Source organism: Oncorhynchus mykiss, chromosome 8 (genome assembly GCF_057628025.1).
Source record: "Oncorhynchus mykiss isolate SJ-2025 chromosome 8, ASM5762802v1, whole genome shotgun sequence".
Classification (NCBI taxonomy): Eukaryota; Metazoa; Chordata; class Actinopteri; order Salmoniformes; family Salmonidae; genus Oncorhynchus; species Oncorhynchus mykiss.
In genome coordinates, this window is record NC_143029.1 from 19128544 (window position 1) to 19144013 (window position 15470).

At 50.1% G+C, this 15470-nt stretch overlaps 1 protein-coding gene across 2 annotated transcripts in view; it reads left to right on the forward strand.

The window, feature by feature from the left end:
• The window catches only part of LOC110529197 (DNA polymerase zeta catalytic subunit), a 115557-nt gene that overhangs the window by 95680 nt on the left and 4407 nt on the right, over positions 1–15470 (forward strand). For both annotated transcript variants that reach the window (XR_016497633.1, XM_090242736.1), the window contains exons 19-25: positions 1265–1380; positions 2034–2152; positions 2268–2386; positions 5399–5540; positions 14129–14373; positions 14509–14617; positions 14760–14957. Coding sequence is in view for 1 of the 2 variants with exons in the window: in XM_090242736.1 (XP_090098862.1) it covers positions 1265–1380; positions 2034–2152; positions 2268–2386; positions 5399–5540; positions 14129–14373; positions 14509–14617; positions 14760–14957 (1048 nt within the window). In the remaining variant the exon portion in view is untranslated. The remainder of the gene's footprint in view (positions 1–1264; positions 1381–2033; positions 2153–2267; positions 2387–5398; positions 5541–14128; positions 14374–14508; positions 14618–14759; positions 14958–15470) is intronic.

Here is a 15470-nt window from a genome sequence, read left to right on the forward strand (position 1 = left end):
GGAAAATCTCCGTAAATTTACCGGAAAGTTTCCGACCCTTTGCAACCCTAGTAGCCATGCTTGTTATTGAATTATAAATAAACCACTGACCGTGTCACCAGCAAAGCACCCCCACACCATCACACCTTCTCCTCCATGCTTCATGGTGGGAACTACACATGTGGAGATCATCCGTTCACCTACTCGTCTCACAAAGACATGGCGGTTGGAACCAAAAATATCAAATTTGGACTCATCAGACCAAGGACAGATTTCCCCCGGCCTAATGTCCATTCCATCAAATCAATCAATCAAATGTATTTATAAAGCCCTTTTTTACATCAGCCGATGTCACAAAGTGCTATACAGAAACCCAGCCTAAAAACCCAAACAGAAAGCAATGCATATGTTCGTGTTTCTGGCGAAAGCAAGTCTCTTCTTCTTTTTGGTGTCCTTTAGTAGTGGTTTCTTTGCAGCAATTCGACCATGAACAGTTGATGTTAAGATGTGTCTGTTACTTGAACTCTGTGAAGCATTGATTTGGGCTGCAATTTCAGAGGCTGGTAACTCTAGTGAACTTATCCTCTGCAGCAGAGGTATCTCTGGGTCTTCCTTTCCTGTGGCGGTCCTCACGAGAGCCAGGTTCGTCATAGCACTTGATGGTTTTTGCGAATGCACTTGAAGAAACTTTCAAAGTTCTTAATGACCTTCATGTCTTCAAGTAATAAGGGACTGTCGTTTCTCTTTGGTTATTTGAGCTGTTCTTGCCATAATATGGACTTGGTCTTTTACCAAATAGGGCTATCTTCTGTATACCACTCCTACCTTGTCACAAAACAACTGATTTGCCCAAACACATTAAGAAGGAAAGAAATTCCACAAATGAACTTTTAACACGGCACACCTGTTAATCGAAATGCATTCCAGGTGACTACCTCATAAAGCTGGTTGAGAGAATGCCAAGAGTATGCAAAGCTGTCATTAAGTCAAAAGGGTGGCTACTTTGAAGAATCTCAATTATAAAATATATTTTGATTTATTTAACCCTTTTTTGGTTACTTAATGATTTACTACATGTTATTTCATAGTTTTGATGTCTTCACTTATTCTAAAATGTAGAAAAACTCTTGAATGAGTGGGTGTGTCCACATTTTGACTGGTACTGTGTGTATTTGTTCACCTTTCTAAGTAATCTAAAATACTATTTTCTATATTGTTTTGGCCCGTGTTAAACATTTGTACTGCTCTTTCTCCTGTCATGTAAGTCTCTGTTCTGTCATGGCAGGTTTGACCCAGACATCCTGGTGGGCTACGAGGTCCAGATGCGCTCCTGGGGCTACCTCCTCCAGCGGGCATCAGCACTCGGTGTGGACCTGTGCCAGCAACTTTCCCGGGTACCAGGTAGGGTGGCACTGATCCTGGCCCTGTTTGCTGCCACAATACTGCTTTATTACCAATACAAATGGTCTGATTGATGGAAGAATATGAACTTCCTCTCCTAAAGGAAACAGTGACAATTGTTAATAACACAGCAACAATTGTTAATTACACAGCTTGATATGTGTTTTGTTTGTTACATATTACATAGTAGTTACATATTTGGTAGGGTGGCACTGACCCCTGGCCCTGTTTTCTGCCACAACACTGCTCACTCGCACCTTTTAGCTCCTATAAAACAGGTCTGGTGAGAGAATAAAATAAGCACTTCCTCTCCTAAAGGAAGCCGTGTAATGTAGCTAATCCACAGCTTGAGAGCTTGTTTATTGAGTGTAGATATTTCTCTGTGATTTAGGTAAAGTATCGTGTTTCGTAGCATGGAGGTGTTCTATTTTAAATCTGATTTGATTCAAATACTGTGCAATTGTTGGAGTGAATTTATGCTCCACTCCACTGTATTCAAATACAGTATATTGGCACTCATACAGAAACCTCGAGCAGGTTTCTTTCTGACGTTCTACTGCTCTATACCCAGCCATTCTATCCAGGTCAAAGGAGAATGTCGTCTGGCTGCTCCTCCATGGGTGTAATAACATCTGTATGTCTGTTGTCTTCAGGTAACGCCAAAGAGAACCATTTCGCAGCAGAGAGAGACGAGTATAGAGCAGACACCATGACAGAGATACACATCATCGGACGTATCGTCATCAACCTGTGGAGAATTATGAAGACTGAGGTAGCTGCTGCTGCAGACGTTATTAATCACTTCCCTTTTATTTTAAGAACATAATTCCAGATGCTTTGGTTTCTTAGGTCATTTGTAAGTGTGTATTTCATTGTTTTTTTCCCAGGTGACATTGAACAACTACAGTTTTGAGAATGTGGCCTTCCACGTCCTGCACCAGCGCTTCCCCCTGTACAGCCCCCGCTCCCTGTCAGACTGGTTCGACCACAACACTGACCTGTACAGGTGGGCAATACACCATCCTACTGGATACACCCATTTACCTGGCTGCTCTCTCTTTTCAAGAGCTGACAGCCATGGCAGCTCTGCTTCTTGCTCCTAAGCAACTTTGCAGTATTTTGTTTTTTTGTGTCTTATTTCTTACATTATTAGCCCACAATGTTTTTTGTGTTATTGTATACAGACAGAAATAACGTTTGGATATCTGAGCGGTGGTAACTCACCAGCATTATGACTTTGCCGAATTGGATCCTTTGTTCGTACCCCCCAGGGCAATTTAACTTATTCCAGAGGCTGCTCCAAGACACAGCCGGTGGAGGAGAGGTATTCGGAGTGGACTTCTAGTCTGACTCAGGAGGCGTGCACTCCAGCCACCGCTTCTGAGTATATAACCCGCTAATGTTCAGTCTCTGGACGAGCTCAGGGTGAGGAGGTCCTTCCAGAGAGACATCAGGGACTATAACATACTCTGTTTCACGGAATCATGACTCTCTCTGATTATACTGTCCTTGTCCATACAGCCAGCTGGGTTCTCAGTACATCGCGCAGACAGGAATAAAGAACTCTCCGGGAAGAAGAAAGGCGATGGTGTATGTTTCATGATTTACTACTCATGGTGTGATTGTGATAACGTACAGAAACTCAAGTCCTTTTGTTCACCTGACTTAGAATACCTCACAATCAAATGCCGACCGTATTACCTCTCAAGATACATTTATTTGGTTATAGTTGTGTATATTCTCCCTCAAGCCGATACCACGACGGCCCTCAAGGAGCTACACTGAAAACCACATATCCCGAGGCCGCATTTATTGTATATGGTAGAATACAAACAGTGTAGTTATTCCCTCCGTAAGGCAATCAAACAGGCAACACGTCAGTACAGAGACAAAGTGGAGTCGCAATTCAACGGCTGACACGAGACGTATGTGGCCGGGTCTACAGACCATCACGGATTACAAAGGGAAAACCAGCCAGGTCGCGGACACCGACGTCTTGCTCTCAGACAAGTTAAAAAGCTTCTTTGCCCGCTTTGAGTATAACACAGTGCCACCAACGCGGCCCGCTCCCAAGGACTGTGGGCTCTCGTTCTCCGTGGCCGACGTGAGTAAGACATTTAAGAGCGTTAACCCTCGCAAGGCTGCCGGCCCAGACGGCATCCCTAGCCACGTCCTCAGAGCATGCACAGACCAGCTGGCTGGAGTGTTTACAGACACAGTCCATACATGTTTCAAGATGTCCACCATTGTTCCTGTACCCAAGAAGGCAAAGGTAAATGAACTCGATGACTATCCCGTAGCACTCACTTCTGTCATCATGAAGTGTTTTGAGAGGCTAGTTAAGGATCATATCACCTCCACCTTACCTGACACCCTAGACCCACTTCAATTTGCATACCGCCCCAATAGATACACAGATGATGCAATCGCCGTCGCACTGCACACTGCCCTATCCCATCTGGACAAGAGGAATACCTATGTAAGAATGCTGTTCATTGACTAGAACACCATAGTACCCTCCAAGCTCATCATTGATCTTGGGGCCCTGGGCATCCTGACTGGCCGCCCCCAGGTGGTGAAGGTAGGAAACAACACCTCCACATTACTGATCCTCAACACAGGGGCCCCACAAGGGTACGTGCTCAGCCTCCTCCTGTACTTCCTGTTCAACCATGACGCAAGCCTCCAACTCAATCATCAAGTTTGCAGACGACACGAGGAGCTGATCGTGGACTTCAGGAAACAGCAGAGGGAGCACGCCCCTATCCACATCAATGGGACCGCAGTGGAAAGCTTCAAGTTGAAAAGCTTCAAGTTCCTCGGCGTACACATCACTGACAATCTGAAATGGTCCACCCACACAGACAACAGCGCCTCTTCAACCTCAGGAGGCTAAGGAAATTCTGCTTGGCCCCCAAGACCCTCACAAACTTTTACAGATGCACAATTGAGAGCATCATGTTGGGCTGTATCACCGCCTGGTACGGCAACTGCACCTCCCGCAACCGCAGGGCTGTCCAGAGGGTGGTGCGGTCTGCCCATCGCATCATCATGGGCTCACTGCCTGCCCTCCAGGACACCTACAGCACCCGATGTCACAGTAAGGCCAAAAATATCATCAAGGGCATCAACCACCCGAGCCATGGCCTGTTCACCCCACTACCATCCAGAAGGCAAGGTCAGTACAGGTGCATCAAAGCTGAAACCGAGAGACTGAAAAACAACTTCTATCTCAAGGCCATCAGACTGTTAAACAGCCATCACTAACCGGATACCACCCGGCTACTCAACCCTGCACCTTAGAGGCTGCTGCCCTATATACATAGACATGGAATCACTGGCCACTTTAGCTATGGAACTCTAGTCACTTTAATAATGTTTACATACTGCTTTACTCATTTCTTATGTATATACTGTATTCTATTCTACTGTATTTTAGTCAATGCCACTCCAACATTTCTCGTCCTAATATTTATATATTTCTTAATATACATTATTTTACTTCAGATTTGTGTCTATTGTGAATTGTTAGATACTACTGCACCGTTGGAGGTAGAAACACAAGCATTTCGTTACATCTGCAATAATATCTGCTAAATCTGTGTATGTGACCAATAAAATGTGATTTCATTGATGTGCTCCCATTAATACTATCGTCAGGGGTGCAACTTTCACTGAAATTGCATTTTTGTGCCCCTCAGTTTATCATTGAAATTGTGATACAAAACGAGGCAACCGTGTGCTTTAGGACCATGCGGACGTCTCTAACCGGTCCAGTAGGCTGTTTGGAGTGTTTATCCGACTAGATAAAAAAATATATATATAATAATTATGCCGCCCCCCGCCCCCCACACTTCTAAAACAAAAATTGCGCCACTGACTAGAGTCACAATTTTTTTGTGATCAACTCTTTATTGGTTCTTCATACCAATTCAGTTGAAACAGACAATAAATTGTGTCTTGACATCTGCAGTACTTTTGGATGAAGTTGACACCGACTGTGTTGTGTGCCTGCCAGGTGGAAGGTGGTGGACCACTATGTTAGCCGGGTGGGCGGTACCATGCAGCTTCTCCAGCAACATGACATTATCGGCAGGACCAGCGAGCTGGCCAGGGTGTTTGGGATCCAGTTCTATCACGTGCTCACCAGGGGATCCCAGGTCAGGACCCAGCACACGGAACGTTATTGGAACGTTATGAGATGTGAATTAACACTGTGTTGATGTAATGTTTAGCTACAGGTACAACATGGTGTTTCGTGCCAAGGGTATTATAGTAAACTGTTTTTCTATTTTATTTTATTTATATATTTTAAAATTCAGTTTATGTTCAGTTTGTTTTCTGACCTGATTTGCAAATGTTTATTTAGTTTTAGTTGTATCGAAATGTTAATATTTAGTTTTAGTGTTGGGGACAGAAGGAATGTGTGGGAGGCTAGGAGCCATTTGGGTTGTATAGTTTGTTTTTTGGGATGTCACTTCCTGCAACTTGGGTCAGTAAAATATAAGGTGACGGGTCAGGTCATAGTTTAGGTTAGGTTTAAATTGTAAAGCCAACCTCAATGTCACTTGGATTTAAAAGGAAGAGCACAGAGACTAGTGCAAAGAAATCTGGTGACACCAATCCAATGCTTTTTAACTTTAATAGTACAGATCTGTCTAAATCAGTTTCACAGCAGCAAAATAATCCTGCAGCAACAACAAATGTGGATTATAATTCTTGAACATGTTTGTAGGGGTTGATAAAAAATTCTATGAGACGAGTGATCAAATTTAGATAGTATATCTCTGTACACGTTAGAAGAATCAAGTTGGCTATTAGTTATCTAGTGATACACAAACTATTCTTATTTGGAAAAATCGCCATCTCCTGGCTGCATTTACCCGCCAGATTGTCAGCTTGAAATCCCCCCAAAAGCTTGAAATCCCCATTTAGATAAACAAATATATATATACAATTACTAAAACTGAACAAATTTCATGACTGTTTTATTTTTACTTCGTTTTGGGATCAAAGATAGTTCCAGTATAGCTTTATTTTTTTTAAACCGGTTTGTTTATTTCAGTTTACTAAATTGTTTTTTTCATGATTTTAGTTTTCGTTTACTATAATAACCTTGCTTCACTCACTCACTGTCCAATGTAGCTGATATGCCTCTCATTTAGGGCAGTTGAAGTTCAGGCTCACCTCTACCTCCCCCTCTGTGGTAGACTAGAATGTGTCTGTCTGGCTCACCTCTACCTCCCCCTCTGTGGTAGACTAGAATGTGTCTGTCTGGCTCACCTCTACCTCCCCCTCTGTGGTAGACTAGAATGTGTCTGTCTGGCTCACCTCTACCTCCTCCTCTGTGGTAGACTAGAATGTGTCTGTCTGGCTCACCTCTACCTCCCCCTCTGTGGTAGACTAGAATGTGTCTGTCTGGCTCACCTCTACCTCCCCCTCTGTGGTAGACTAGAATGTGTCTGTCTGGCTCACCTCTACCTCCCCCTCTGTGGTAGACTAGAATGTGTCTGTCTGGCTCACCTCTACCTCCTCCTCTGTGGTAGACTAGAATGTGTCTGTCTGGCTCACCTCTACCTCCCCCTCTGTGGTAGACTAGAATGTGTCTGTCTGGCTCACCTCTACCTCCCCCTCTGTGGTAGACTAGAATGTGTCACTCTGCTCGCTCTCCTCTCTCCTCCCTGCTGTACCGTGTCTCACTCTGCTCTCTCTCCTCTCTCCTCCCTGCTGTACCATGTCTCACTCTGCCCTCTCTCCTCTCTCCTCCCTGCTGTACCATGTGTCACTCTGCCCTCTCTCCTCCCTGCTGTACCATGTCTCACTCTGCTCTCTCTCCTCTCTCCTCCCTGCTGTACCATGTCTCACTCTGCCCTCTCTCCTCTCTCCTCCCTGCTGTACCGTGTCTCACTCTGCTCTCTCTCCTCTCTCCTCCCTGCTGTACCATGTCTCACTCTGCCCTCTCTCCTCTCTCCTCCCTGCTGTACCATGTCTCACTCTGCTCTCTCTCCTCTCTCCTCCCTGCTGTACCATGTCTCACTCTGCCCTCTCTCCTCTCTCCTCCCTGCTGTACCATGTCTCACTCTGCTCTCTCTCCTCTCTCCTCCCTGCTGTACCATGTCTCACTCTGCCCTCTCTCCTCTCTCCTCCCTGCTGTACCATGTCTCACTCTGCCCTCTCTCCTCTCTCCTCCCTGCTGTACCATGTCTCACTCTGCTCTCTCTCCTCTCTCCTCCCTGCTGTACCATGTCTCACTCTGCCCTCTCTCCTCTCTCCTCCCTGCTGTACCATGTCTCACTCTGCCCTCTCTCCTCCCTGCTGTACCGTGTCTCACTCTGCTCTCTCTCCTCTCTCCTCCCTGCTGTACCGTGTCTCACTCTGCCCTCTCTCCTCTCTCCTCCCTGCTGTACCGTGTCTCACTCTGCCCTCTCTCCTCTCTCCTCCCTGCTGTACCATGTGTCACTCTGCCCTCTCTCCTCCCTGCTGTACCGTGTCTCACTCTGCCCTCTCTCCTCCCTGCTGTACCATGTCTCACTCTGCCCTCTCTCCTCTCTCCTCCCTGCTGTACCATGTCTCACTCTGCCCTGTCTCCTCCCTGCTGTACCATGTGTCACTCTGCCCTCTCCCCTCTCTCCTTCCTGCTGTACCATGTCTCACTCTGCTCTCTCTCCTCCCTGCTGTACCATGTCTTACTCTGCTCTCTCTCCTCCCTGCTGTACCGTGTGTCTCTCTCCTCTCTCCTTCCTGCTGTACCATGTCTCACTCTGTTCTCTCTCCTCCCTGCTGTACCATGTCTCACTCTGCTCTCTCTCCTCCCTGCTGTACCATGTGTCACTCTGCTCTCTCTCCTCCCTGCTGTACCATGTGTCACTCTGCTCTCTCTCCTCTCTCCTCCCTGCTGTACCATGTGTCACTCTGCCCTCTCTCCTCTCTCCTTCCTGCTGTACCATGTCTCACTCTGTTCTCTCTCCTCCCTGCTGTACCATGTCTCACTCTGCTCTCTCTCCTCTCTCCTCCCTGCTGTACCATGTCTCACTCTGCTCGCTCTCCTCTCTCATCCCTGCTGTACCATGTCTCACTCTGCTCTCTCTCCTCTCTCCTCCCTGCTGTACCATGTCTCACTCTGCTCTCTCTCCTCTCTCATCCCTGCTGTAACATGTCTCACTCTGCTCTCTCTCTTCTCTCCTCCCTGCTGTACCATGTCTCACTCTGCCCTCTCTCCTCTCTCCTCCCTGCTGTACCATGTCTCACTCTGTTCTCTCTCCTCCCTGCTGTACCATGTCTCACTCTGCTCTCTCTCCTCTCTCCTCCCTGCTGTACCATGTCTCACTCTGCTCTCTCTCCTCTCTCCTCCCTGCTGTACCGTGTCTCACTCTGCTCTCTCTCCTCTCTCCTGTACCGTGTCTCACTCTATCCTCTCATCTCCCTGCAGTACTGTGTCTCACTCTGCCCTCTCTCCTCTCTCCTCTGTCCTCCCTGCTGTACCGTGTCTCACTCTGCTCGCTCTCCTCTCTCCTCCCTGCTGTACCGTGTCTCACTCTGCCCTCTCTCCTCTCTCCTCCCTGCTGTACCATGTGTCACTCTGCCCTCTCTCCTCCCTGCTGTACCGTGTCTCACTCTGCCCTCTCTCCTCCCTGCTGTACCATGTCTCACTCTGCCCTCTCTCCTCTCTCCTCCCTGCTGTACCATGTCTCACTCTGCCCTGTCTCCTCCCTGCTGTACCATGTGTCACTCTGCCCTCTCCCCTCTCTCCTTCCTGCTGTACCATGTCTCACTCTGCTCTCTCTCCTCCCTGCTGTACCATGTCTTACTCTGCTCTCTCTCCTCCCTGCTGTACCGTGTGTCTCTCTCCTCTCTCCTTCCTGCTGTACCATGTCTCACTCTGTTCTCTCTCCTCCCTGCTGTACCATGTCTCACTCTGCTCTCTCTCCTCTCTCCTCCCTGCTGTACCATGTGTCACTCTGCCCTCTCTCCTCTCTCCTTCCTGCTGTACCATGTCTCACTCTGTTCTCTCTCCTCCCTGCTGTACCATGTCTCACTCTGCTCTCTCTCCTCTCTCCTCCCTGCTGTACCATGTCTCACTCTGCTCTCTCTCCTCTCTCATCCCTGCTGTAACATGTCTCACTCTGCTCTCTCTCTTCTCTCATCCCTGCTGTACCATGTCTCACTCTGCTCTCTCTCCTCTCTCCTCCCTGCTGTACCATGTCTCACTCTGCTCTCTCTCCTCTCTCATCCCTGCTGTAACATGTCTCACTCTGCTCTCTCTCTTCTCTCCTCCCTGCTGTACCATGTCTCACTCTGTTCTCTCTCCTCCCTGCTGTACCATGTCTCACTCTGCTCTCTCTCTTCTCTCATCCCTGCTGTACCATGTCTCACTCTGCTCTCTCTCCTCTCTCCTCCCTGCTGTACCATGTCTCACTCTGCTCTCTCTCCTCTCTCATCCCTGCTGTAACATGTCTCACTCTGCTCTCTCTCTTCTCTCCTCCCTGCTGTACCATGTCTCACTCTGTTCTCTCTCCTCCCTGCTGTACCATGTCTCACTCTGCTCTCTCTCCTCTCTCCTCCCTGCTGTACCATGTCTCACTCTGCTCTCTCTCCTCTCTCCACCCTGCTGTACCGTGTCTCACTCTGCTCTCTCTCCTCTCTCTTGTACCGTGTCTCACTCTATCCTCTCATCTCCCTGCTGTACTGTGTCTCACTCTGCCCTCTCTCCTCTCTCCTCTGTCCTCCCTGCTGTACCGTGTCTCACTCTGCTCTCTCTCCTCTCTCCTCCCTGCTGTACCATGTCTCACTCTGCTCTCTCTCCTCTCTCCTCCCTGCTGTACCATGTCTCACTCTGCTCTCTCTCCTCTCTCCTCCCTGCTGTACCATCTCACTCTGCCCTCTCTCCTCCCTGCTGTACTGTCTCACTCTGCCCTCTCTCCTCCCTGCAGTACTGTGTCTCACTCTGCTCTCTCTCCTCCCTGCTGTACTGTGTCTCACTCTATCCTCTCTCCTCCCTGCTGTACTGTGTCTCACTCTATCCTCTCTCCTCCCTGATGTACCGTGTCTCACTCTGCTCTCTCTCCTCTCTCCTCCCTGCTGTACCATGTCTCACTCTATCCTCTCTCCTCCCTGCTGTACTGTGTCTCACTCTGCCCTCTCTCCTCTCTCCTCCCTGCTGTACCATGTGTCTCACTCTGCCCTCTCTCCTCTCTCCTCCCTGCTGTACTGTGTGTCTCTCTGCCCTCTCTCCTCTCTCCTCCCTGCTGTACCATGTCTCACTCTGCCCTGTCTCCTCCCTGCTGTACCATGTGTCACTCTGCTCTCTCTCCTCCCTGCTGTACCGTGTGTCTCTCTGCCCTCTCTCCTCCCTGCTGTACTGTGTGTCTCTCTGCCCTCTCTCCTCTCTCCTTCCTGCTGTACCATGTCTCACTCTGCCCTGTCTCCTCCCTGCTGTACCATGTGTCACTCTGCCCTCTCTCCTCTCTCCTTCCTGCTGTACCATGTCTCACTCTGCTCGCTCTCCTTCCTGCTGTACCATGTCTCACTCTGCTCTCTCTCCTCCCTGCTGTACCGTGTGTCTCTCTCCTCTCTCCTTCCTGCTGTACCATGTCTCACTCTGTTCTCTCTCCTCCCTGCTGTACCATGTCTCACTCTGCTCTCTCTCCTCCCTGCTGTACCATGTCTCACTCTGCTCTCTCTCCTCCCTGCTGTACCATGTGTCACTCTGCCCTCTCTCCTCTCTCCTTCCTGCTGTACCATGTCTCACTCTGCTCTCTCTCCTCCCTGCTGTACCATGTCTTACTCTGCTCTCTCTCCTCCCTGCTGTACCGTGTGTCTCTCTCCTCTCTCCTTCCTGCTGTACCATGTCTCACTCTGTTCTCTCTCCTCCCTGCTGTACCATGTCTCACTCTGCTCTCTCTCCTCTCTCCTCCCTGCTGTACCATGTGTCACTCTGCCCTCTCTCCTCTCTCCTTCCTGCTGTACCATGTCTCACTCTGTTCTCTCTCCTCCCTGCTGTACCATGTCTCACTCTGCTCTCTCTCCTCTCTCCTCCCTGCTGTACCATGTCTCACTCTGCTCTCTCTCCTCTCTCATCCCTGCTGTAACATGTCTCACTCTGCTCTCTCTCTTCTCTCATCCCTGCTGTACCATGTCTCACTCTGCTCTCTCTCCTCTCTCCTCCCTGCTGTACCATGTCTCACTCTGCTCTCTCTCCTCTCTCATCCCTGCTGTAACATGTCTCACTCTGCTCTCTCTCTTCTCTCCTCCCTGCTGTACCATGTCTCACTCTGTTCTCTCTCCTCCCTGCTGTACCATGTCTCACTCTGCTCTCTCTCTTCTCTCATCCCTGCTGTACCATGTCTCACTCTGCTCTCTCTCCTCTCTCCTCCCTGCTGTACCATGTCTCACTCTGCTCTCTCTCCTCTCTCATCCCTGCTGTAACATGTCTCACTCTGCTCTCTCTCTTCTCTCCTCCCTGCTGTACCATGTCTCACTCTGTTCTCTCTCCTCCCTGCTGTACCATGTCTCACTCTGCTCTCTCTCCTCTCTCCTCCCTGCTGTACCATGTCTCACTCTGCTCTCTCTCCTCTCTCCACCCTGCTGTACCGTGTCTCACTCTGCTCTCTCTCCTCTCTCCTGTACCGTGTCTCACTCTATCCTCTCATCTCCCTGCTGTACTGTGTCTCACTCTGCCCTCTCTCCTCTCTCCTCTGTCCTCCCTGCTGTACCGTGTCTCACTCTGCTCTCTCTCCTCTCTCCTCCCTGCTGTACCATGTCTCACTCTGCTCTCTCTCCTCTCTCCTCCCTGCTGTACCATGTCTCACTCTGCTCTCTCTCCTCTCTCCTCCCTGCTGTACCATCTCACTCTGCCCTCTCTCCTCCCTGCTGTACTGTCTCACTCTGCCCTCTCTCCTCCCTGCAGTACTGTGTCTCACTCTGCTCTCTCTCCTCCCTGCTGTACTGTGTCTCACTCTATCCTCTCTCCTCCCTGCTGTACTGTGTCTCACTCTATCCTCTCTCCTCCCTGATGTACCGTGTCTCACTCTGCTCTCTCTCCTCTCTCCTCCCTGCTGTACCATGTCTCACTCTATCCTCTCTCCTCCCTGCTGTACTGTGTCTCACTCTGCCCTCTCTCCTCTCTCCTCCCTGCTGTACCATGTGTCTCACTCTGCCCTCTCTCCTCTCTCCTCCCTGCTGTACTGTGTGTCTCTCTGCCCTCTCTCCTCTCTCCTCCCTGCTGTACCATGTCTCACTCTGCCCTGTCTCCTCCCTGCTGTACCATGTGTCACTCTGCTCTCTCTCCTCCCTGCTGTACCGTGTGTCTCTCTGCCCTCTCTCCTCCCTGCTGTACTGTGTGTCTCTCTGCCCTCACTCCTCTCTCCTTCCTGCTGTACCATGTCTCACTCTGCCCTGTCTCCTCCCTGCTGTACCATGTGTCACTCTGCCCTCTCTCCTCTCTCCTTCCTGCTGTACCATGTCTCACTCTGCTCGCTCTCCTTCCTGCTGTACCATGTCTCACTCTGCTCTCTCTCCTCCCTGCTGTACCGTGTGTCTCTCTCCTCTCTCCTTCCTGCTGTACCATGTCTCACTCTGTTCTCTCTCCTCCCTGCTGTACCATGTCTCACTCTGCTCTCTCTCCTCCCTGCTGTACCATGTCTCACTCTGCTCTCTCTCCTCCCTGCTGTACCATGTGTCACTCTGCTCTCTCTCCTCTCTCCTTCCTGCTGTACCATGTCTCACTCTGCTCTCTCTCCTCTCTCCTTGCTGAACCATGTCTCACTCTGCTCTCTCTCCTCCCTGCTCTACCGTGTCTCACTCTGCTCTCTCTCCTCCCTGCTGTACTGTGTCTCACTCTGCCCTCTCTCCTCTCTCCTCCCTGCTGTACTGTGTGTCTCTCTGCCCTCTCTCCTCTCCTCCTTCCTGCTGTACCATGTCTCACTCTGCCCTGTCTCCTCCCTGCTGTACCATGTGTCACTCTGCTCTCTCTCCTCTCTCCTTCCTGCTGCACCATGTATCTCACTCTGCTCTCTCCCCTCCCTGCTGTACCGTGTGTCTCACTCTGCTCTCTCTCCTCTCTCCTCCCTGCTGAACCATGTCTCACTCTGCTCTCTCTCCTCCCTGCTCTACCGTGTCTCACTCTGCTCTCTCTCCTCCCTGCTGTACTGTGTCTCACTCTGCCCTCTCTCCTCTCTCCTCCCTGCTGTACTGTGTGTCTCTCTGCCCTCTCTCCTCTCTCCTCCCTGCTGTACCATGTCTCACTCTGCTCTCTCTCCTCTCTCCTCTCTCCTCCCTGCTGTACCGTGTCTCACTCTGCTCTCTCTCCTCTCTCCTCCCTGCTGTACCATTTCTCACTCTGCTCTCTCTCCTCTCTCCTCCCTGCTGTACCATGTCTCACTCTGCTCTCTCTCCTCCCTGCTGTACTGTGTCTCACTCTGCTCTCTCCTCTCTCCTCCCTGCTGTACTGTGTCTCACTCTGCTCTCTCTCCTACCTGCTGTACCGTGTCTCACTCTGCTCTACCGTGTCTCACTCTGCCCTCTCTCCTCTCTCCTCCCTGCTGTACCGTGTCTCACTCTGCTCTCTCTCCTCTCTCCTTCCTGCTGCACCATGTATCTCACTCTGCTCTCTCCCCTTCCTGCTGTACCGTGTGTCTCACTCTGCTCTCTCTCCTCTCTCTTCCCTGCTGAACCATGTCTCACTCTGCTCTCTCTCCTCCCTGCTGAACCATGTCTCACTCTGCTCTCTCTCCCTCTTTTCTCCATGCAGTACCGTGTGGAGTCCATGATGCTGCGTGTGGCCAAGCCCATGAACTACATCCCTGTTACGCCCAGCATACAACAGAGAGCCCAGCAGAGGGCGCCACAGTGCATCCCGCTGGTCATGGAGCCTGAGTCACGCTTCTACAGCAACTCTGTGGTGGTGCTGGACTTCCAGTTGCTCTACCCCTCCATCGCCATCGCCTACAACTACTGCTACTCTACCTGCCTGGGCCACGTGGAGAGTATGGGAACGTAAGGGACAACACCTAGATAGAGAGAGACACACACCAAGCATGCATGCACGCTTACACTACACACGTTCTTATCATTCTGATAGGTTAAGATGTGAGTCAAGGAACAGAGACCAACCACTGTGAGTTGTTTCAGGGCCGATGAGTTTAAGTTTGGCTGCACCTCCCTGAGGGTTCCCCCTGAGCTCCTCTATCAACTCCGCAATGACATCACCGTCTCTCCCAACGGCATCGCCTTTGTCAAGGTACAACTAGTCCTCTGATTCTGTCATGTGATTAACATTGACTTTTTCTTCTGGAGTCGGCGGATTTTGATCGAACAAACGACAAACTATCATGGCTCTTCTAAGACTGAACTGTGTGTGTCTGTGTGTCCTCTCCGTCCAGCCCACGGTGAGGAAGGGGGTCCTGCCCAGCATGTTGGAGGAGATACTGAATACGCGGCTCAGGGTGAAGCACTCCATGAAGACCTACAAGCAGGATAAGACCTTGATGAGGCTGCTGGACGCCAGGCAGCTGGGACTCAAGCTCATCGCCAACGGCTATGCCGCCGCCAACTGCTCTGGACGCATGCCCAGCGTAGAGGTGAGGGCCTGGGGTTCACACACACGGTCTGCCACACTCACCAAAATCTGATTGTTAACTGTTTCTCTCCTGTTGTTGTTTGTGTTGTAACGTTTGAGCTGTGAAAATCATTTCCTCTTAAAAGGATAATATACACTGAGTGGTCAGTTTATATTAGGTACACCCATCTAGTACCTATCTAGAGTCGGACCCCCCTTTGCCTCCAGAACAGCCTGAATACTTTGGGCATAAAAACGTTGCTCAATTGGTATCTCGGGACCTAACGTGTGCCAGGAAAACATTCCCTACACCACCGCCACCAGCCTGTACCGTTGACACCAGGCAGGATGGGGCCATGGACTCATGCTGCTTACGCCAAATCTCGACTCTGCCATCAGCATGACTCAACAGGAACCAAGATATGTCGGACCAGGCAATGTTTTTCCACTCCTCAGTTGTCCAGTGTTGGTGATGGCGTGCCCATCTTGTTTCTAGCTGATAGGGGTGGAACCCAGTGTGGTCGTCTGCGGCAAT